The sequence below is a fragment of the Notamacropus eugenii genome, chromosome 4 (genome assembly GCF_028372415.1).
Source record: "Notamacropus eugenii isolate mMacEug1 chromosome 4, mMacEug1.pri_v2, whole genome shotgun sequence".
NCBI lineage: Eukaryota > Metazoa > Chordata > Mammalia > Diprotodontia > Macropodidae > Notamacropus > Notamacropus eugenii.
Window position 1 is genome coordinate 54,860,123 of NC_092875.1, and position 22,524 is coordinate 54,882,646.

The 22,524-nt window shown below is 44.7% G+C and overlaps 1 protein-coding gene across 12 annotated transcripts in view; it reads right to left on the reverse strand.

Annotated features, from left to right (window-relative positions):
* Window positions 1-22,524, reverse strand: part of NFIC (nuclear factor I C) — a 165,440-nt gene that overhangs the window by 62,490 nt on the left and 80,426 nt on the right. For all 12 annotated transcript variants that reach the window (XR_011965477.1, XM_072601061.1, XM_072601054.1 and 9 more), the window contains exons 3-5: window positions 7,340-7,411; window positions 2,570-2,644; window positions 1,076-1,199 (exon numbers count right to left, since the gene is read on the reverse strand). Coding sequence is in view for 11 of the 12 variants with exons in the window: in XM_072601061.1 (XP_072457162.1) it covers window positions 1,076-1,199; window positions 2,570-2,644; window positions 7,340-7,411 (271 nt within the window). In the remaining variant the exon portion in view is untranslated. The remainder of the gene's footprint in view (window positions 1-1,075; window positions 1,200-2,569; window positions 2,645-7,339; window positions 7,412-22,524) is intronic.

Sequence of the window (22,524 nt, forward strand, 5' to 3'; positions counted from 1 at the left end):
GGTGGATTATCCTAGGTTTCAGTTCTTTAAGAATCCAAAATTTTGTCTGGACTTTCCTTCCAAGGACGCAGACTACAGCTCTTCTGTAGGCCTTAGCAAGCAGTTTAATGAGTTTCTATGGTCAAAAGATATTAATTGCCTAGTGGTAATGAGGTTCTCTATTCATGAAACTGGTCCTCATATAAGAGACACCGTCTGTGGTTGGGTCCATCCTCAAAGCCTTTCCAGCATTATAGGACCTGTCGGGTGAATTTATGCTTCACTGACACGGTCTTTGAGAGGTGGGGGCCATGTTGTTGTTGATGAGACACCAGAGGAGGGCATTCGTGGAGGAATGATAACAATAAAAACTAGATCTGTAATCACAGACCCTTGAAGTAATAATAACCCCCGACATCTGCACAGTACAGAGATTACTTTCCCATCAAATCCCTTATTTGAATGACAGAACAGTCCTTTGAAGGAGGAAGGGCAGGAATTATACCCATTTTATAGATGAGTAAATTTGAGGCTCAGAAAGTGAATGGACTCATCCAACCTTACATATGTACTGACTGGCAGAGTCAGCACGAAAAGCCAGAACTCTTGATTCTCAATTTCCAGGCTCTTTACAGAACGTAGAGAAAACACTGGAATTATGGGATGTCAGAGCCAGGAGGGATGAAGTGGGATTAGAGAGCATCTAGTCCAACCTTCTTATTTTACAAAGAAGGAAAATGACGCTCAGGGAAGGACATGTGGGATGATGATGATGACTGCTTATATATGACTATGTACTGACATATGATGGCATATTTATATACAAAGTGTTATATGTACATTATTTTGATCTTTCAGCAGCCCCCTGAGACAGGTAGTATAGTGTCATTGCCCTTTCACAGATGAGATGACTGTGATTCATAGTTATCAAATGACCTGTGTGGGGACCCAACTGCTAGTCAATGGCCAACGTGGGATTCGAACCCAGGTCTCTTGACTTGAAGTTGAGGGCTGCCCCTGCTACCCCTTGCTGCTGCCTGTCATCGAGGTTTTCTTCCTGGCTTCTCCCTGATAAAATGTGGGGGAGGGGACATACCCACTGGAGGAGGTGCTGGGCAGTGTTCTTCTCATGCCCGTGCTGGCAGGATTCAGGTCATAGGCCAAGTGCCCTTGCAACTCGCCCAGAGAGAAGTTCGGTCCCGTGCCTGTCACCACAGGTGCTGCAAAACCGAACAAAAAGGGGACCAGATAAAGTACTGGGGTACAGGGGAGGAGCCGCCTGGGAAACAGGAGGCTGCAGATAGTATTAACTCAATCCCACAAATAAGGAAACTGAGGTTTAAGTGAGCCATCCAAAGTCCCAAAATGAGATGGCAGGAGAGTTAGGAGTGGAGGCATTGAATCTTTAGTGCTGGAAGGGATCTTTGAGATCGTGTAGTCAAATCTCCCCATTTGACAGATGAGGAAACTGAAAGCGAGAAAAGGGAAGCGATTTGCCAACAGTGCCACAGTAAACTAGGAATAGGGACAGGCCTAAAAACCCAGGACTCTTGCCATCTCTGTTCCATGCTGTTACCTCCCCATTCCCTTCAGAAACATCAGTTTAGGAGATGTTGTTCTCTGAAAATATTTCTATTTTTAGGTTGGTAGACAGCAATTGTTGGAGTCAGACACCTCAGAGAGGGACAGCAGGATAGGCAGCCAGTTGCCTTTGGGAAAGGGGAGAGGGAAATGTGCCCTGGTCACATTCAAAGCAGGACTACCCCCAACACGGGGGTGAGGGAAGAGGGGAAGTCTCCCTCTAATAGGAAAGGAAGACTAGCCAGAGGGAGCTTCCAAAGGCCAGGCCCGGGGAAGCAGCTGACAGGAAAGAAACAGCATCTTTGGGGAAGTGGCCAAGTGGGGAGAGCAGTGAAAGCAGTGACATGGGGAAGGAAGGATTTTTGTTGTCAGCCTAAGTTTTATTTTAGCTCAACTACTTAAGATACTCCCTGGCCCTTGTGGGTGAGGCTGTGGCCCAGATGTGCCTCTAATTCCATTCTCCACAAGGCTGAACTCAAAGCTCAGTGTTCTCTTTGAACTTATCTGAGAGGCAATGAGAGCCTGCAATGGAGTCTAGGAATGGACTAAGATCATTACTACAGTGTGCACTCTCTCCCACCATCCCTTCACTGAGCCCCTATCTCTCATCGTGCCTGCCATTCCTCTTAAATCCCATCCTCTCATTAAACCTTCTATTGCTCTCTCACTGAACCCCTGTTCTCTCACTGGGCCCTCATGCCTTGACTAAGCTCCCATCCCTTCACTGAATTCTCATCACCTCCAAGTGCCCACATCCCTTTCTTGAGACTACATCACTGTATGTACCCTTTGTTCCCTCACTGAGTTCCCTCACTCCTCACTTAGCCCCCATTCCCTTACCGAACCTGCCCCAATGAGTCCCCAACCGTTCACTAAACCCCACCTTCCTCACTGAAAAGTCCTTCCCCAAATTCATGTCCTCCCTGAGACCTCATCCCTTCACTGAGTCCCAAGGGTTAGAGCAGGATCAGGGCACAAATGGGTGCTGGGGGGCCAAGCAGTTACTCACTCCGGGAAACTTGGATGAGCTCGGTGACACTGAAGACCCCAGACGTAACAAAGCTTTCCTGGAAGTCTGTGGTGTCTGTGAAGAAAAAGAGACAGTGCACAGTCAGAGGGAGGAAGGCATCATGTGGCATGGGGTGGGCTAGGATGAGAAGCCACCGATTCCAGCACCTAGGCCAATTTATCCTTGTCTTCATCCTTCAAAGAATTCCAGGAGAGGGATGGACTTGGGGGGATCTCAGTCATCTGCTGCCTGCAGCAGGAAGAGCCATATACCTTGGCCAGAAAGGAGCTGGAGAGGACCTTCGAACATAGAAGCACCTTAGAGATAATCTGTCTAACTTTCCTCATTATGTAGGTTTGGAAACTGAGGCTCAGAGATGAAAGACTTGTTCCAGGTCACACAAGGGGGATAAGTGGTGGAGCTGGGATTAGAACTGGGGTCTCCTAATTCCTTGTCACCTGCCCTTCCCTCTGGGCTATGCTGTTTTCACCTCTCCCCCCAGGCACTGTGTTAAGATCTTGGGTCCTTCTCCAATGTGCCACTTCCAGAACACCATCTCTATGCACCCTGCAGGGCTCTTCCGTTCTCACAGATTCATTTGCACCCATTCTAAGGGTTGGAAATGAAGGTCCTGAGATATTAAGGATATGCCTCATCATGTAGGCCACCAGGTTAAATCATGATTAGAGCCCCTTTCTTTTCCTCCTTTTATCAATTCCCCTTTCAGCCCCATCCCATCCCTAATGGTCACTGGGGAGGCATGGAGCACTCTTTCCAAATTCCCTGGAGAGTAGGGTGAGGGTGGTACAACACATATAGCAATGCTCTCTGGATGGACCCAAGGCCCAAGTGCCATGGATGGTCAGGGGAGATGGTTGCGTGTGAGCGTGTGAGTGTGAGTGTGTGTGTGTGTGTGTGTGTGTGTGTGTGTGTCTCCTTGTGTGTATCCTCCCCCCCAATTTTTATCCAGCAGGGGGCAGCACTTGCCTGAGTCCCTCAATTTATGCTTTGTCCCAGCATCCCTTAGGTACTGTTCTGGGCACCTCTACTACCACCTGTGGATGGCCCTCTTGGAGAGAGTCTGTCCTCATCCTTCCTACATACAGTCTCTCCCTAGCTCCCCCCCCTCCCCTCCCCCCCCGCCCCCCCGCTGCTCCCTTTCACACCTCTAATCCTAGATTGTCCCAGAGGCTCCTTAAGAATGTCCTATTTCATACAACATGACTAATGTGAAAATATAATGAGAATATATATGTAGAGCCTATATCAGATTGCATGCCGTCTTGGGGAAGGGGGAGGGAGGGAGAGAAAATTTAAAACTTATGGAAATGAATGTTGAAAACTAAAAATAAATAAATTAACTTTAAAAATAAAAAAGGGTAAAAAAAAAAAAAAGAATGTTCTATTTCCTGCTTCCCATCTTGTCCTGTAACTATGGGCTTTTCTCAGACTCCCTGGAAGACCTTGCCCACTCTCCTCTTCAGCGTTCTTCTCTTTCCAGCGAACCCCACTCTCCATCCCTGGCCTTGTTCTCTCTCTTGAGCCCCGGTCCCATGTTTGGACATTCCTGCAGGATATCTCCCTCTCTGCGTCCTGACATCTAAAACTCATGTCATTACCCTCTCTAAAAATACATTCTTCTTCCAATTTCCACCATCACTGCCGGTGAGAACATCCTTGTCCCAGGGCCTGTGGGACTGAAAATCCCTGAGCCATTTTAACTGAACGAACCCTTGTTTGTGCATGGTGGTTTCTCCGTGGTCCCCCTCGTCAGACTCAGAGCTGCTTGTTGGCAGGGCCCGAGCTTTGGCCAGTCTCTGGATCCCTGTTGTTTAGCACAGTGCATGGTACATAGTAAGCATCTGATAAATGCTTACTGACCAACTGACTCTGACCTTTCTTCCCTTTCCTCTTCCTTATCCTCTTCATTTCCTTAATTCAGTTTTTCACAGAATTCTGTCCTCTCATTTCTGCCTCCAAAATGTCTCCAAGTAGTTCTCTCTCCTGCTCATCATTCCTATGGTTCCCACCTAATCCAGGATACATCTAAAGCCTACAAACTTCTGGTACCATCTCTCCATCTCCAATCTTTCACTCTATTCCAAACCATACAGATGGGTCTTCTACCATCTACTTCCAAAAGTACATACTGATCAGAATCTTGGAATGCCACCTCCACCAGAAAGGCCTTTCTGATTGCCCTAAGTCCTTCCTCTGGACTCGTTTTTTTTTTTTTTTCTTTTTTGAGGCAGTCAGGGTTAAGTGACTTGCCCAGGGTCATACAGCTAGTAAATTTCTGAAGTCAGATTTGAATTCAGGTCCTCCAGACCCCAGGGCTGATGCTCCATCCCTTGTGCCACTTATCTGCCCCTCTGGGCTCCTCTTCTAATAACAACAGCTCACATTCATATAGTATTGTACTGCCTGTGAAGCGCTTCACTAACATCTCATTTAATCCTCACCACAAGCTGGCAGGTAGGTACTATTCTCACTTTCATTTCGCAGGTGAGGGAGCTGAAGCAAAGGTTAAGTGACTTGCCCCGAGTCCTAGCTAAGAAGTATGTGAAGCAGTCTTCCTGACTCCACCTACCATCCTGCCCAGCTGCTGTTTGTACCACAGAGTCTAACACCCAGGCACTGTAATAGCTCTCCAGCTGGACAGGAGCTCCCTGAGTGCTGAGGTCTTTTTTCTTTTGCCCAGAGCAGATCCCGGGGCTACTTGGGTAAATCCTTATTGACTAAGTGACCTAAGGCAGGACTTTATGGTGTTAGAATGTTCTCTTCTCTCAATGCATTCACTCAGAATTGGAAGGGGCCTCAGAGACCATGTAGTCCAGCCCATAAACCTGACCAGGAATCCCTTCTTCAATTCCCTCCCAGCCTCAAAGTGGTCAGCCAGCTCTGCTTGGAGACCGACAGTAACAATGAGGGGGGGAGGGAGGGGGAGAGGAGAATTCATGATCTCTTAATGCAGTCCATCCTACTGATGGATCACTCAGATTGTTAGGAAGTTTGGTTTTCTTTGCTTATAGGGAGCCTAAGTATGTCTCTCTCTAACCTCCCCTCATTGCTCCTCCCCTCTGGGGCCAAGCAGAACCAATATAATTCTTCTACATAACAGCCCTGCAGATATGTTAAAACAGCATCCTTCCTTACTGTCTTCTCTCCAGGCTAAACATCCCCAGTTCCTTCAACACCCCCCCCCACACACACACACAGTGGCCTGGTTTCCAGTTCTCTCTTGGGACCAGGGGGATCCTTCACTCTTGCCCAGAGCCAATATAAGCGGGATGCCCTCCCTCTGAAAGGGGTCAGGCGGGGCCATAGGCTAGGGGTGGGTGTGAGGAGGCTTTGACTCTGGGACTGGCTGAGGAAAAACTGACTACCGGCCCTCTCTCCCCCTCTCTCCCTACCCCCCCCACCCCCACAAGACCTGCCAGCAGTTTCCTCTTGGCAGGCTGTCCCTAGCTGTCCCACTGCAACCAAAGCATTTCCCCTCTTACTGCCTACCCAGCCACCCTCTTGGTCCCTCCCTCCCTCCCTCCTTCCTCTGCCTTGGCCTCTCCCTGGCCCAGGATTTCCTGTTTCTGCAGTGGACAGACTCTCTCTCTCTCTCTCTCTCTCTCTCTCTCTCTCTCTCTCTCTCTCTCTCCAGAGGACTCCCTGGCTGGGGAGGCAGGGGGTGGGACCTGACTTCCTCTGCCTGACAGGCTGAGTCCAAGGGGAGTTTCTTGGTGGAGTGGACAAAGGCAGCCAGTGGGAGCAGTGAAATCAGCACTGGACTTGGGAGTCAGAATCTTGGATCAGCCAGCCACAGATACCTGTTTGACCTTGGCCCTCTCACTTTCCCTCTGTGAGGCTGTTTCCTCTCCTGTCAAATGAGGGGGTTGTACTAAGTAGTTTTTAAGGTTCCTTCTAGCTCTAACATTTATGAACCAGAAGTGTGGTGGTTTGAGATTTGTGTGATCTTGCTGGCAGAGGAAACTTTGGGTGATGAGACAGGAGAGGATTGGGGCCCTAGAACCTCCACCTACCAGGATCTGCCAAGCTGCTTGCTAACCATTGGGTCATATGGTCAACTAGGGCTATAGCCAGTGTCTACTGTGTCTGGAAAGCTAAACAGTAATGAATTTGCCCCTCAACTTCCCACTGGCGCACATCTTTACTTTAGTAATATCTGTCCTCCCTTTGATCATATACTGTGTTGTACAATAGTCCCTGTCTACTCCCTGAAGGCAGGGGCAAAGGCTTTTCTACCTCTATACCTTTCACACGGTCTAATAAATGGCTCTGTAAATAACGAGTCAGAGAGAGAGAGAGACTCAGGCTTCATCACTAACCTGGGGGGTGGAAGGTTGGGGCAGGCCAGGTTCAGATCCCTGAGACTCTAGAGGAGGGAAGGATAGTTTGTTTTTCAAGGACTAGGGCCTTTTAGAGATATTTTTATAACATTACAGGACTGTAGAATCTAGATAGAACTATATAGCACTCTAAAGATTTTACAAGGGGAACTGAGGCATACGGAGATAAAATGATTTGCCAAAAGTCACAAGGTAGTAAGTAGCAAAGCTGGGAATTTGAGCCCAGATCCTCTGCTTTCCATCCTGTGCTCTTTCTAATACATCACAGGCTACAAGGGTCTTTCATGATTACTCAGGAAATTGAGGCTAAGAGTTAGCAAATGCCATGCCTGGGGTTACAAGCAAGAGAGGAGCACTGCGTGTCTCGCCTTCTTCTCTCTTTCCCTAATGTCTCCATTCCTCCACTTACCCAGCGTGATGGGCTTGCTGTCTTCTTGGTCAGAGCCTATTCCTGCTCTGGGGCTGCCGCTCTGTTCTGAGTCTGAAATGAGAGAAGAGAGGCATGGCATTGAATACTTCTTTCCCCCTATGTTTTCCACAAGGAATAATAACGATAATAGTCACATTTTTTAACTCTTAAATTTTCAAACCACTTTAATACACATTATCTTGTTTGACCCCCACAACAATCTTTGGAGATAGGTAAAGCAAATAAGTCTATGAATCTATGATCTCTATTTTATAGATGAGGGAAAAAAAGAGGTATTAATGGATGGAGTGCTGGGTTTAGGATTAGGAGCACCTGCGTTCAAATCTTACCTTTTAGTGGATATGTGACTTGCCTTGGTTTGCTGGGGTGGAGGGGCCTCCCACTCTAAGAGTTCCCACTCACTGCTAAAATCACAGCTCCTTCATTTATTTGTATATAAATGAAGAAACAGATGTTTGGGTCAAGTGACTCCCCACAGTCACAAATATACTAAGTGAGAGAACAGAGGGTGGAAACCCTGATCTCCTGACTTTCCAGTCTAGAGCACTTTCTAGCATGTCTCTACCAGCTGGCCCCAGAGCTGCCCACATGCTCATCCCTAGTCCCCTGGAGTAGCTTAGGTGCCAACTTCATAGGTTCCAATCTTAGATGATCATAGATTTAGAACTGGAAAGCACCCTAGAGACCAGAGAATCCCAACCTATTATTTTACGGATAAGGAAACTCAATCAGAGAAGACAAGAGAGTTGGCCAGGATCACAGAGCTAGTAAGTGTCTGAGGAGGTCTGAGTACGTGTCTTCTTGATTCCAAGTTCAGTGCCCTCTGCCCCCAGCTGGCCATCCTTTGGGCATTCCCAGCTTGCCTCTCTTGCTATGGTTGACCTCCCTGCAGCCTATTTCTCTCTTCCCTCTGGGGAGGGTGTGCTAATGCCCAGTCTGATCTCTTGGCTTCTGCAGAGGATCCTGCCTCATTCCAGATGCCAGACAAGAGCAGGTGGGAAGGGATAGCCTGGTTCCCATTTGGGGATGGAGTTGGGATGGTGGACTTGTATGCCTGGGTCGGTGATGGGGAAAGGCCAACCCCTACCACAGATGGTTAAAAAGTTAATAGCCGGTGACCAGGCAGGGAGGGAGTGCTGGGCCCGTTGCCATGGTGACAGCCTTACACTAATGGCTCCCTGACGTAATCTGATTTGCTGAGTTAATGGACAGTCTCGGCGGCCTCTGCCTGCCCGACAGAGCTCCCTCTCGCGCCCAGACGGTGATAAATGGGCTCCCTCGCCTCTCCAGCACCCGCCTGCCGGCTGCCCGGAATCAAGGAAGCTCCCGACCTCCGGCCCAGTGGCGCCTTTAACCAGGCCTGGCTTATGCTCAGCCTCCTTCTGCCTTTCTCTCCCATCCTCCTCCTGCTTTCACCCACCCACAGGGTTCCTGGACCTTGGAGGACACGAGGAATCTTAACAGCCCCATGGTCTTTAGTGCTGGAAACTTTACAGAGAGCGTTTCTCTCAGCCACCCTTTGAGGTTGGCAAGTACTGCTGTCCCCATTTTACAGATGTGGAAACTGAGGCCCAGAGAGAGATGAAGGGGCTTGCCTAAGTCCACACAACTAGAGAGTGGTAGAACCTGCATGCAAACCCAGGTCTCCTGCCTCCGAATCTGTAACTCATTACACCATACCACCACGCCACCACATTACCCCCCAAAATGCCTGACCTTTGCTGGGATAGGGAGACAGGATGGTGATTAATCAATCAGCCAATCAATAAGCCCTTATTAAATACCTACTGTGTGTCAGGTGTTGTGGTAGGTGCTGAGGATACAAAGGAAAAAAATTGTCCCCACCCTTGAGGAGCTAGCATTCTGTTGAGGAAACCAATCAGCAAAAATCTTAGTTTGGTTCGAAGCTTTCATTTAACGCTTTCTTTAACTTCAGTCCGAAAACAGTACTTAGACTTTTGGGACACCCTCTGCAAGTATATTCAGAATATGCCAAGTAAATACGAGGTGAGCGCATCAGGAAAGCAGCAGCAGCTGGGGGGAGATGGAGTACACACATGCACACACAGAGCAGGAAGGAAGCTCTGAGTCATCCCCCTCTCCCCTGGCTCTCTGGGCCAAGCATCAACTGTGTGTTTCTCAAGGTAATAACAATAACTGATGAAATGCTGCAGAGTTTGCAGATTGTTTTATATACATGATCTCATTTGTTCTTTACGACAGCCCTGGGAGGTTAAGAGTATCTTATTCCCATTTTACAGATGAGCAAACTGGGGCTGAGAGATTAAGAAACCTCATGTAGATAGAGATGGTGTCTGCTTTGTTAGGCGGATAGGGACACATGTCTGGGAGCATGCCTGCCCCCACATACATGCATCCATTCAGTATATATAGAACACATGGCTGAATTCACATACACACAGAACACACTCACACCCAGGCACCGATGTGTGTGTACATGTGAAAACAAGACAAGAAGATCCAGACGGTCAAAAGTGGAAGGGACTTTGGAGGGCATCTAGTACAATTTCCATGTTTTATATTTGAGGAAACTGAGGTTCAGAAAGGGGTAGTGACTTATCAACCCACAGTCATTCCAAGAATTAGTGGTAGAGTTGGAATCCAGGGTTCTTTCCTACCAGTCCTAGGCACTTTCTAAGGAACCATGCAACTGAATTGCGCATAATCGCGGGAAGAATCAGAAGCAGTCTCTAAGGTCTCTTCCAGTCCTACATGAGAGAAATTCTTGCTGTGGAAAGAGCATTGGATGGGCAGCCAGAAGATCTGGGGTCTAGACCCAGCTCAGCTATTAGCTCCATTAGGCAAATTAATTTCCCCATTTGAGCCTCGAATGCTAAAATGAGAGGGGTAGACTAGATAATAGCCAACGTGTCTTTCAATTAAGAAACACCATGATTCTATGATCCTCTTCTAGCTCTTTACATTCTCTATTTTAAGGTCCTTCCTAGCTCCAACATTCTATGTTCTAAGGGTCCTTCAAACTTAGACATACCATGAGTCTGTGAGTTAGACATACATCTGCTTCCTGAGAGGCACATATCAGCCTTCTCTTCCTCTAAGATGCCAGTTATCCATTGTGTCCTCATCTCCTAGAAAGTTAGTGTGTTCGTCCTTCGTTGCCAAAGAAGACCATGTCATCAGAGAAATAATGACATTGCACTTAACTTTGTTTTGAGTGAGGGATGGCTGTGCAGGTCATCAGCCTCACTTCTCCTCCAGAGCCATCCGAATCCAGTGACCAGATATACATCAGGATGACTGGAGATGGCCCAGGATGAGTCAATTGGGGTTAAGTGACTTGCCCAAGGTCACACAGCTAGTGAGTGTCAAGTGTCTGAGGTGAGATTTGAACTCAAGTCCTCCTGACTCCTGCACTGGTACTCTATCCACTGCACCACGTAGCTGCTCCTCCTAGAAAGTTACCCATGAACCAATGTAGGGGCACCGGTCTGTCTTCTTTGCTCCCTCCTCTCCCTAGCCTTGCCCAACTACTGTGTAGCTCATATCACAGAATCTCAACCTAGATGTCCTCCATTCCACCCCAGGGAGTGATGGGAACCCATCAAGTCTCCAGGCCACCTTGCCCTGCAAGTCACTTCTCTCTGCATCTGGAGATTAGGCTGGTCCAGGATACATACCTTGCAACATGTTCTGTAAGTGTCCTTTCCCATTTTAGGGGTTAGAAACATGAAGCAGGAGATCCTCCCTTCCTCAACAACTGCCTATACCAGTTCTCATCAGTAGCACATGCCCACGCGTGCGCGCGCGCGCACATACACACACATACACACACACACACACACACACACACACACACACACTGTGATCCCCTTGCCTTCATCTTATCTAAAAATAATCAGCCTCCTTAGGCCATGAGCAGACGCTGAGCTCAGCATTATTGGTTTCTAGAGCAGCTTGGATTAGAGTCCCAGATCCACTTCCTTTTTCTCAGCCTTCTTCCCTGCTCCAAGAGGGAATCTAGATGGGGTAAGGCATAGCTAGGTCAATATCGTTGGGAGACAGACCATTCTCTATTTCCTAGCTTGACCAAATAAAGGTAAAATCTTATTCGAAAAGGTACATGAGGTCTTGGAGACAGACTACATCATTTTCTTCGTACATGTCTATACAGCACTCTTTCCTTATCTCAGGGACCTATTCTCAAAAGTGTCCAATGACTTCCTATATTGGGATCTTTGGCACAACTGTTCCCCTCCCCATTCTCTCCACTACTACTACTCCACCTCTGACCCATTCCTTACCCTCCAGGGAATTGCGATATGATGGAAATAGGACTCCATTTGCATCAGTAGACCTTGTTTGGATCCAGGCTCTGTCACTTTCTAGCTGTGTGACCTTGGTCAAGTCACTTCCACCCTCTGAAACTCAATTTTCTCAACTGTAAAATGAAGAGATCTACTAAATGATCTTTCAAGTCCTTTCCAGTATTAACTTTCTGTGAGTCTATGATCTCTTTGTTTTCCTGGTCTTTCAAGGTCCAGCTTAAATAGTACCTGTTCCTTGAAGCTTTCCTAGATTGTCCCCAGTCCATATCTTTCCCTCTCTTATGGAGGGTAACATGGAGGATTGTGAGGGGATTAGAAACTATGCTATTACAGGATCAAATAAAAAAATGGGAGATGCTTAAACCAGAAGGAGAAAAGATTCAAAGAAGACATGATTATCTGTCTTCGAATCTGTTCCATCCTTTCAGTTCAGTCCATTTACTGTTCTCTTGGCAAAGACACTGTCCAGATCATTTTACGGATAAGGAAACTGAGGCAAATAGGGTTAAATGATTTAGGATATATAATATAAAATAAAAGGATCACAGCTAGATTTGATGCCAGATTTGAACTCGTGAAGATGAGTCTTCCTGATTCCAAATCCAGTACTCTATCCACCATACCACAAGGCTGCTCCTATCAACTATCTGAGGGGAAATCATGAGGAGTAAGGATTAGGGTTATTCTGCTTGACCTCCGACGGCAAAACTAGGAGCAATAGGTGGCAGATATAGATAGCAAGGCAGATTTCTATCCTTTATAAGGAGGAACTTCCTAACTGTGAGAACTGTGCAAACAGTGGTAAGAGGTAAAGGCACAGTGAGCTTCCACCATTACAGACTGGAAGATCACATACAATGAATGGTGTATGTAGAACTCATACTCTGGGGAAGGGTTGGACTAGATGTTCTCTGTAGGGCCTTCTCGCTCTGGAATTCTTGACCTCCCAAAGCACTGGCTGTCCCTCGATCATGTACTCATCACATTCTGGCTTGTGTTACAATTCCTGGTGAACATGCTTTATCCTCCCTACTAGATTCTGAGCTTTTGGCTAAAGGCTCATTTTACTGATTTAAAGTTTACAAAGTACCTTTACATGCATTCTCTAATTTGATTCTTGAAACAGCTTTGATAACCACCACCATTATTACTTTGTCTATAGCAGCTTAAGGTTTACCAAATGCTTTTTGCACAACAACCCATGCAAGCCAGATGAAGTATTATTTTACAGGTGAAGTGAGGCATATGAAGATGAATGTATTTCCCAAAGTCAAAAGGGATCAAGTTCTTGGAACTCAAAAGGAAAGCACAAAAAGGGTTAACAGAGGTGAAACCCAACATAAATGAGGAAACGATAAGTGAAACACAGAGTTGCCCTCATCGATTTCAAATAATCAAGCAAGAACAAACTATAATACTATAATATACCTATAATAATAATAAAAAATTGTAATAAACTATGCTTAAAGAACTGAGAGACAGGGTTGCTGATCTGCTATTAGTGACTTTTAAAATACTATGGAGAATGAAAAGGAAAAGAATAAAGAATAAGCATATATTAAGTACCTCCTATGTGCTATGCACTGTGCCAAGTGCTGTACAGATATTATCTCAGTTGATCCTCACAAAAATCCTGTGAGGTAGGTGTTATTATGATCCCCATTTTACAGTTGAGGACAGATTAAGTGATTGGTTTAGGGACGCAAAGTTAGCAACTCTGAGGCTTAATTTGAACTCAGTTGTGATTCTAGACCCAGCAATCTTTCCACCTAGCTGAAGGTTGGAGATAAGCAAAAGTCCTGGGTTGTTTTTTTTTAATATGTGGAAGAATTTTTAAACTATTAGTCAGTGAGCTTGACTTCAATACCTGGGAAAAGTCTAAAATGTATTATTAAAGGGATGCTTTGCGAGCATTTAGAAAGGGAAACAGTAATCACGAGGAGCTAGCATGTCTTCTGAGAAACTAGGCCAGGGGCATGGCATGGACTTAACATACCTAGATTTCAGCAAAGTATTGGATTTGACTATCAAATGCTATATGCATAGACAAGGAGAGATACGGGCTAAGTAATAATATAATTAGATTGATTCAGAAGCGATTAAATGGCTGGACTAAAAGAGTAGCAATTAAGTGTCAATATCGGCTTGGAGGGAGGCCTGGAAGTGGCATGCCCCAGGGATCCGTCCTTGGTCTTGTGTTGTTTAGCAATTTTATCAATGACCTAGAAGAAAGTGTAGACAGTGTGTACAGTGGATTTTGAATTAGGAAGATCTCTTTAGCACCCACAGGTTCAATTATCATCTCTATGCAGATGATTTTTTGTTGTTGTTGTTTAGTTGTTTTGTTTTCAGTTGTGTCTGATTTTTTGTGCCCTTTTTTAAGGCTTTCTTGGTAAAGATACTGGAGTGGTTTGTCATTTTCTTCTCCAGTTCATTTTACATATAAGGTTAAGTGTCTTGCCCAGGGCCACATAGCTAGTAAATGTCTGTGGCTGGATTTGAACTCAGGTCTTCCCTGTCTCCATGCCTGAGCGCTATCCATTGTGCTGTGTAGTTGTCCTTATGCAGATGATTCCAGACCCATATAGCCAATCCTAACTTGATCTTTGGATTCACATCTTACGTCCTGGACATCTTAAACTGCAGGTCCCATAGGCATCTCAAACTCAACGTGTCCAAAAACAGAGCTCATCTTTTCCCTCCAAACCCCACTCCCTGCTTTTGAACATCTCTATTACTAATGAGGCCACCACAATCCTTCCAGTTACCCAACCTAACTGTCATCTTTGACTCCTCACTCCCACTCACCTCACATATCCTGTCTGTTGCCAAGTCTTGTCATCTCTACCTTCACAACATTTCTTAAGTGTGGTCCCTTCTCCCACCAATAGAGCTACCATCTTGGTGAAGGCTCTCATCACATTATACCAGGACTACTGTAATATCCATCTGGTTGATCTCCATACCCAGAGGGATTTTTTTTTTCTAAAGTGCAGGTCTGCCTATGTTATCCCTCTATTTACTAAACTCTAGTGGCTCCCTATTACTTCAAGGATCAAATAGAAAATCTTCTATTTGGCATTCAAAGCCCTTCATAACCTGGCCCTTTCCTACCTTGCCTTTATAGTCTTCTTATACCTTGCTTGGCTCCACATACTCTGTGATCCACTTCTACTGGCCTTGTTTTTTTTTGCACAAGACACTCCCTTTTCTGGCTCTTAACTTTTCACTGTCCATATCCCATGCCTGGGCTTCTCTCTCTCCTTGTCACCACCCCTAGCTTCCCTGGCTTTCTTCAATACTCAGTTCAAATCTTACCTTCTTCAGGGGGCATTTCCCATTCTTCTCTCTCATCTCCCCCACACCCCTTGCTGATCTCTTCCCTTTGAGATTACATTTCATTTATTCTGTCTTATCTTGTATGTTTTGGGTGGGTTTTTTCACATATTTTCTTCATTAGAATATGAGCACTTTGAAAATGGGGGCTTTTTTTTGGTCTTTCTTGGTCTCCCCAGTGCTTAGTATGCCAGGTATAGCATATAGTCAGCATTTAATAAATGCTTGTTAACTGATGGGCTAACCTGAATTTGAGTTCTATTCCAGACACTTATTATCTGTGTGATTCAGGGCAAGTCACTTAACCTCTTTGAGAATCAGTTTTATCATTTGTAAAATGAGGGTGTTGGATTTAATGACCTCAGAAGTTCATCCCAATTCTAAATGCTCTAACTCTGATCCCATAGTCCTCTAAAGTCCCTTCTAACTCAAAATCTATGATCATGTCAAATTTGAAGATGACACAGAGAAAGAGCAAAGTTGAATGACAGCACCAAAGTATTTAAACAATCTAGAGCAAGCGCGGGAATCTGCGGCCTCTAGGCTACATGTGACCCTCCAGGTTCTCGAGGGCAGCCCTTTGACCAAATCCAAACACATGGGGCCCTAAGTGCAGCTCTGTGACCAAATCAAACACATGGGGCCCTCTAGGTTCTTAAGTGCAGCCCTTTGACCAAATCCAAACATATAAGGCCCTGTAGGTCCTCAAGTGTGACCTTTTGACTGAATCCAAACACGTGGCCTTGAGGTCGGAGGTTCTCTACCTGTGATCTAGAGAAATGGAATGATTCTAGCAAAATAAAACTTAATTAGGATAACTGTAAAGTTCAGCACGGATTCAAAAAACCAATGGCACAAGTACAGGATGGGGAAATGTAACTAAGGTGACTGCTTTTGTGAAAAAGATTTGGGAGTTTTAGAGGACCACAGCCTCAGTATGAATAGGGGTATACTGGCAAATGTTTAGCAGTTGAATTTCTTGGGAGGAAACTGTGCACTTGACACATTTTTAAGTTGAATCTGCATTATTAAAATTTTCTCCACCATTTTCTATAGTCTACAGTGACAACCAATAAAACAACTCAAGTCTGATTTGTAGCATGTGTTGGTGTAAATGCTCATGTTGAAAATTTAACAATCTGATACTAGCTGGCTCCAGCATACTTCTGATATATATATATATATGAACCAAGAAGGTGACAGGTTGCATTAATAGAAGCATAATGTATAGAGCAAGGGAAATGATAATGCCACTATATTTTACCCTGTTTAGACTACATCTGGAGTGTTGTGTTGGGTCTCTAGAATCCAAGTCTAGCGTTTGGTCAGCTATGCCCTGTTATCCCCTCGGAGGGCATTTAACATCAGTCAGGTTGGCTAATATGAAAATATAGGAAAATAACAAATGTTGGAAGGGATGTGGGAGAACTGGGACACTGATACACTGTTAGTGGAGTGGTGAACTCACCTAACCATTCTGGGGAGCTCTTTGGAATTTTTATAGCCAAAGGGGTATAAAACTGTACATACCCTTTTGCCCAGCAATATTGCTAGTAGGTCTGTATCCCAAAGAAATTGTTTTTAGAAAAAAATTCCTCTATGTACAAAAGTATTTATAGCAGCTCTTTCTGTGGTAGTGAAGAACTGGAAATTAAGGGCATGCCCATCAACTGGGGAATGGATGGACAAGTTGTGGTATATGATTGTGATAGAATACTGTTGTGCTATAAGTAATGAAGAGTAGGATGCTTTTAGAAAAACCTGGAAAGAATCACATGAACTGATGCAAAGTGAAATGAGCAGAACCAGGAGAACACTGTACACAGTAACAGCAATATTGTATGGTGATCAGCTGTGAATGACTTAACTATTCACAGCAATATAATGATCTGAGACAATTCTGAAGGACCCGTGATGAAAAATGTTATCTATCCCCAGAGAAAGAACTTACGGAGTCTGAGGACATACTGAAGCATGCTTTTTTTTTCAAACTTTATTTTTCTTTGTATTTTTATTGGGGAGGGGTTTGTGTTTTCTTTCACAACATGACTAATATGGAAGGAAATATGTTTTTCATGACTGCACATGTATAACCTGTATCAAATTGCTTGCCTTCTCATGAGGGGGGAGGAGAAAGAGTGTAGAAGGGAATTTGGAACTCAAAATTTTTGGAAATGAATGTTAAAAATTGCTTTTACATGTATCTGGAAAAAAATAAAAGATTTTTTAAAAGTTGCAGCAGGAGACCAGAGTAATACTACCATAGCATATTCTCAGACTAATGATAAATAGAGCTTCATGGTTTATAAGACACTTTATATCCTTTATTTCATTTGATTTCCACAACTCCCTTGTGAGATCATTTTACAGTTTAGGAAATTGCAACCAAGATGGTGTTCCCCAGGTGCAATGACTTGTCCAAGCTCACACAGCCGGAACGGGCTGGAGCTGAGATATGAACCCAGGCCTTTTGACAGCAAACACTGTACTTTTTCCACTCCACCTTTAAAAGTTTCAAAGTAAAGTCCCTGGCTTCCACAATCTGGGCTTTCTCTATCTTTCCAGTCTCAGAAGGGATGACACTAATTCTGTTACCCTCCCCATATAAATCTTCCACTCCAGCCAAACTCCTTGTTCCCTAAATATGGAAAACTCAGTCCCACCTCCTTGTCTTGGCCTCTCCTTCACCGCAGGTGACCCCCTTCATTCAGGTCAAGCCCTGTTTCCTCTAAGAAGCCATCCCTGGCCAGCCCAGCCTGTTATTATGTGTTCCCTTTGTACGACCCATAGCACGCACTTCCCTTGACAGCCTTTTTAAGTCTATTAAGCCTGATTTGTAGGATCATAGATTTCAGGTTGGAATGGCTCTTAGAGACCACTTGGTCCAATCCCCTCATTTTATAAATGAAGAAAAGAAAGTCTTCAAAAAATGAGGTGACTTGTCCACATCATATAGGTGGTAAGTGGCAGGGTCAGGATTTGCACTTAGGTCCTTTGATTTCCAATCCAGTGGTCATCCCACTGTACCACTGTTCTCCAGGCCTTTGGACACTAGAGGATGTAAAAGAATGGCTCAGGACGACTAAGGATTAAGTGGCAAAAGAGGAAGAAGATGCTTCTACTGTCAAAGAGTCTGGTTACTGTGTCTCAGAGTTAGAAGGGATCTTAAGGGGAATTGAATCCAAGCCATACTGGGACAGAAACTCCCACTGCAGTATGTCTGGACAAATTCCTGGCTATCCTTGAAGACCTCCAAGGAAGAGACATGGGGCAGTGGAAAATACGGGAGTTTGGAGACCTGGCTTAGATTTTCTGAATCTCTTAGCATCTGTGTGATGTGGGTAAGGTGTGTGATTTCTCTAATCCTCAGTTTCCTATGTTATAAAAGGAAGAGGGTTAGACTGATGGTACAGTGGATAGAATGCTGGGCCTGGAGTTAGGAAGACTCCTCTTCCTGAGTTCAAATCTGGCCTCAGATGCTTACTAACTGTGTGACCCAGGGCAAGTCACTTAGCCCTGTTTGCCTCAGTTTCCTCATTTGTAAAATAAGCTAGAGAAGGAAATGGCAAACCTCTCCAGTACCTTGGCCAAGAAAACCCCAAATGCGGTCATGAAGAGTCAGATACAATGGAAAAACAACAAAAGACTAGATAGCTTCTAAGATCCCTCTGAACTCTAAATCTATAATCTTAAAATGGGGGATCAGTTATCACCTCTCCACGCAGCTTTTTCCTTTGTCCATTCACTCAGTCATTCAACAAAAACTGATCAAGTAGCTACCAGATGTAGTATTTTGTGCAGGAAACTGAGGGGAGCACTGAGTCTAAGACAACTGCCTGCCCTTTTAGGGATTAGAGCAGGGGTGGGGCTAGTCATTGGTCAGCTTTGATTGGAAGTTCCTCCTAATACTGAACTGAAATCTGAATCCCCATAAGTTCTACCCGCAGGTCTTTCTTTTTGCCTTCTAGAGTCGTGACCTAAGTCTACAGTCTCTTCCCTAGGATAAACCTTCTGGTGTGTGATGATCAGAACTACGTTCCCCTTAACCCTTCTCATTTTCTTTCCTCTCAAAACTACTTGTCTTCTAAACTTCTGTTTTCCAGTCAAGGATACCACCATCCTCTCAGTCATCCAGATTTCAATACTCATCATCATCAAATCCTTAACCTGGCTCACCCTCCATAACCAATCAGTTACCAAATAATATCATTTCTTCCTTCATAACATCCTACTCTCTCAATTCACACAGCTATGGGGAACAGTAGCTAGAGCTCTGGATTTGGAGTCAGGAAGGCCTGAGTTCAAACTCTGTCTCACACATTTACTATTTAACCTCTCTTGTCCTCAGTTTCTTCATCTGTAAAATGAGGATGATTAATAGCACCCACTTCCCAGAGTTGTTGTGAGGAACAAATGAATTAACATAAAAAGTGCCTGGAAAACCTTAAAGCATCATATAAACGCTAGCTATCTCCGTGTCTCAACCATGTCCCCACTCCAAGTCAATCCCTACAAGGCTATCAGAGAGAGCACCGCTCTGACCATGATACCCCTTCTCCCCCATTCAGTAAATTCCTGTGACTTCCTATTACCTCCAGGATCAAATGTAAGTCCTTTTTTTTTTTTTGATACTTACAGCTCTTTATAATCTGTCTTGCCTTTCCTATCTCTACAATCCAACCACACTAACCCATCTGGTTTTCCTCTCATACAACACTCCTTCTCCCACTTCCATGCCTTTGTATTGGCTGTCTTCCACAATGTTCTTTCTGCTCACTGCCAACCATACTTTCTCCTGGCTTTCTTCAAGACTTAGCTTAAATCCCACTATTTGTTGTAGGCCCTTCCCAGCTATCCCAGACATTAACACCTTCCCCTCCAAAGTGACCTTCTATCTATCTGTATATATTGTGTATGTATCTATCGCCATGTTGTCTCTTCCATTAGAATATAAGCCCTTTGAGGGCAGGGTTGATTCTGGACCTGGTGCCTGGCATATAATGGGTGCTTAATCAAGGCATTTATTCATTTTTTTACAGTAAGCATCCCAAGTTCCTCCAACAAATCCTCATGTGACTTCTTTCCTTCCTCATCTCAGTTTTCCTCCTTTTGACACGCTCCATCTTGGCAGTGGCCCTCCTAATCAGAGCACCTAGAAGTGCCTATAATATTTCAGCTGTGGCACTACATTATATTAGAAAGAACACCAAATCTGGAGATACAAGACTTTGACTTGGGATCCTCACTCTGCCACGGGGCAGTGTGGTCTTGGGAAAGTCACTTAACTGCTCTGTGTCTCAGTTTCCTCATCTGTAAAATAAGAATAATGGTCTTGGTGTTACCTACCTCATAGAACTGTTGTGAAGATTGAAAGAGATAGCGGATGTGCTTTGTAAAACACTGTGTAAACCAAAGAGTACTGTATAAATGCCAGTTACTATTATGCAGACAATGGAACCAATGCCAGCCTTGATCACTCAAGCCATCACCTGCCATGGCTCCTGAGGTTTTGGATGATTCGTGTGGGACAAAAGCCAATGCCAGTAAAGTTGGCTCAAGCCCTTCAGGTGGCACAGGCAACCAGTAACACCCGGCTGAACTAGAGGGTGGGGCAACAAAGACAAGAAAGGACTGACAATCAGCAGCTCCCTGGAAGAATATCCCAATGGTGTCCAGAATGGGATTGGCCAGAAAACAGGCCAGCTCTAAACAGCTCTGCCCAGAGGTCTCTCCATCTCAGGACCAGCCAAGGGCTGAGAAATAACCCTTGCCCAAACCAGCCAGACACGTTCAAAGCTGGGGAGATGCCCAGTCAAGGACTTCCATCCAGTTGGGCTTGAACCAACCTGGGCATTTGGTCTCAGCTCCTCCTGCTGCCTAAGGCCCTCTGGCCTCTAGTACATGGGCCCAGTTCAGGGCAGGGAATGCTCCAGTGGGCACTAGGCCATGTGACTGGGGGCACTTGGGGCATTTTCCCAGGGAGCAGTGGGCTGCAAATACTGCCTAGCGGCTTGGCACCATGGGATTCATCTGGCCTACTTTGGCCTGAGCACTCTAATTCTGACCATACTTCACCATTCCAGATACCAGCCTCCACTCACTGTGACCATCTTGGAATATGAGTCAGGCCCAAAACAAATCCTACATTACAGAAGGTATTGTCCTCCAACACCCAAGTTCTTCAGTGACTTCAGAGGAACTTAGAACTGTGAGAAATAGGAAATGGGAACTTCTCTAGAATGATAGGATACCAGACCTGGAGAGTACTTTAGAATTAAGATGATTAAAGCTGAAAGAAAGCTTCTATGATGTCAGATCTAGAAGGACACTTAGAACACAGAAAGTTCATTCTGGAAGGGACCCTAGCATCATCCAACATGGTATTTCCCAACCTAAGCTCCTCTTTGGGCTGAGAATGATCAAAATTTTGTATCTCCAACTTCTTCAGGCTCTTCAGGATCTTGGGCAGCAGAAACTATGAGCCTGGAAGAAGGAAGAAACTATAAGGAGAAGGAGACAGTCCTTTCAAGGCTTTGAAAAGCAGAGATTTTTGACAGTAAACATTTTTCAGGCTAGCAAAAATGTGCCATGGAGTTGGCAATTTGGAAACTGATTGTTCACCCCCTTCTCTGGTGTAGGAGCCCTTTCTACAGCCCTCAAACAGGCTTCTGCTTTGAATACCTCCAGAGAGGGGGAGATCACTATTTCATAAGGCAGCCCGTGCCACTGAGGGACAGTTCTGCCCCTTAGAAAGCCTTTCTTTATAATGAGCCAAAATCAGCCTCTCTGCAACTGCTCAGCTTCCTTGAAAACTCAGTTCAAATGCTTCCTTCTATAAGAAGATTTTTCTGGTCTCTCTCCATCCATCCCCTTTCCTCCAAACCCACTGCTAGTGCTTTCCCTTGGACATTACCTACAATTCGAAATACATACATACATACATACATACATACATACTTGTGTGTTTAGATAAATACACACATATATGTATATGTATATATACATAATATATCTTATATGTAAAATATATTATTCCTATCTTATAAATATATATAACATAACTATATTTTCTATATAAAGTTTGTGTGTACTGTATATATGTATGTTTATATGTGTATGCATAAATATATATGTATGTTTATATGTGTGTACATATATATGTGTGTGTGTATACATATATATATATACACATGTATATACACACACGGAGTTGTTTGCATGTTATTTCCCCCTTAAATTGTGTGCTCCTTGAGGACAGGGACTGGTTTTACCTTCCTTTGCATCCCCACCACTTGACTTTCTACTGTTGGAGTCATATCAAATAGTTCTCCTTCACAAAAATAATTAGGATAATTATTAGGATAAAGGGCATTAGGACAATCTATCAACCTCCCTCCTTCTGGACATTAAGCTTCTGTCAGTGAAGTCTAAGATTACATGAATTGTTCTGGTTACCCCATCACACTGTTGGTTCACAGCAAGCCTGAGGTCAGTAAAAACCCACAATTTTTTTCTAACATG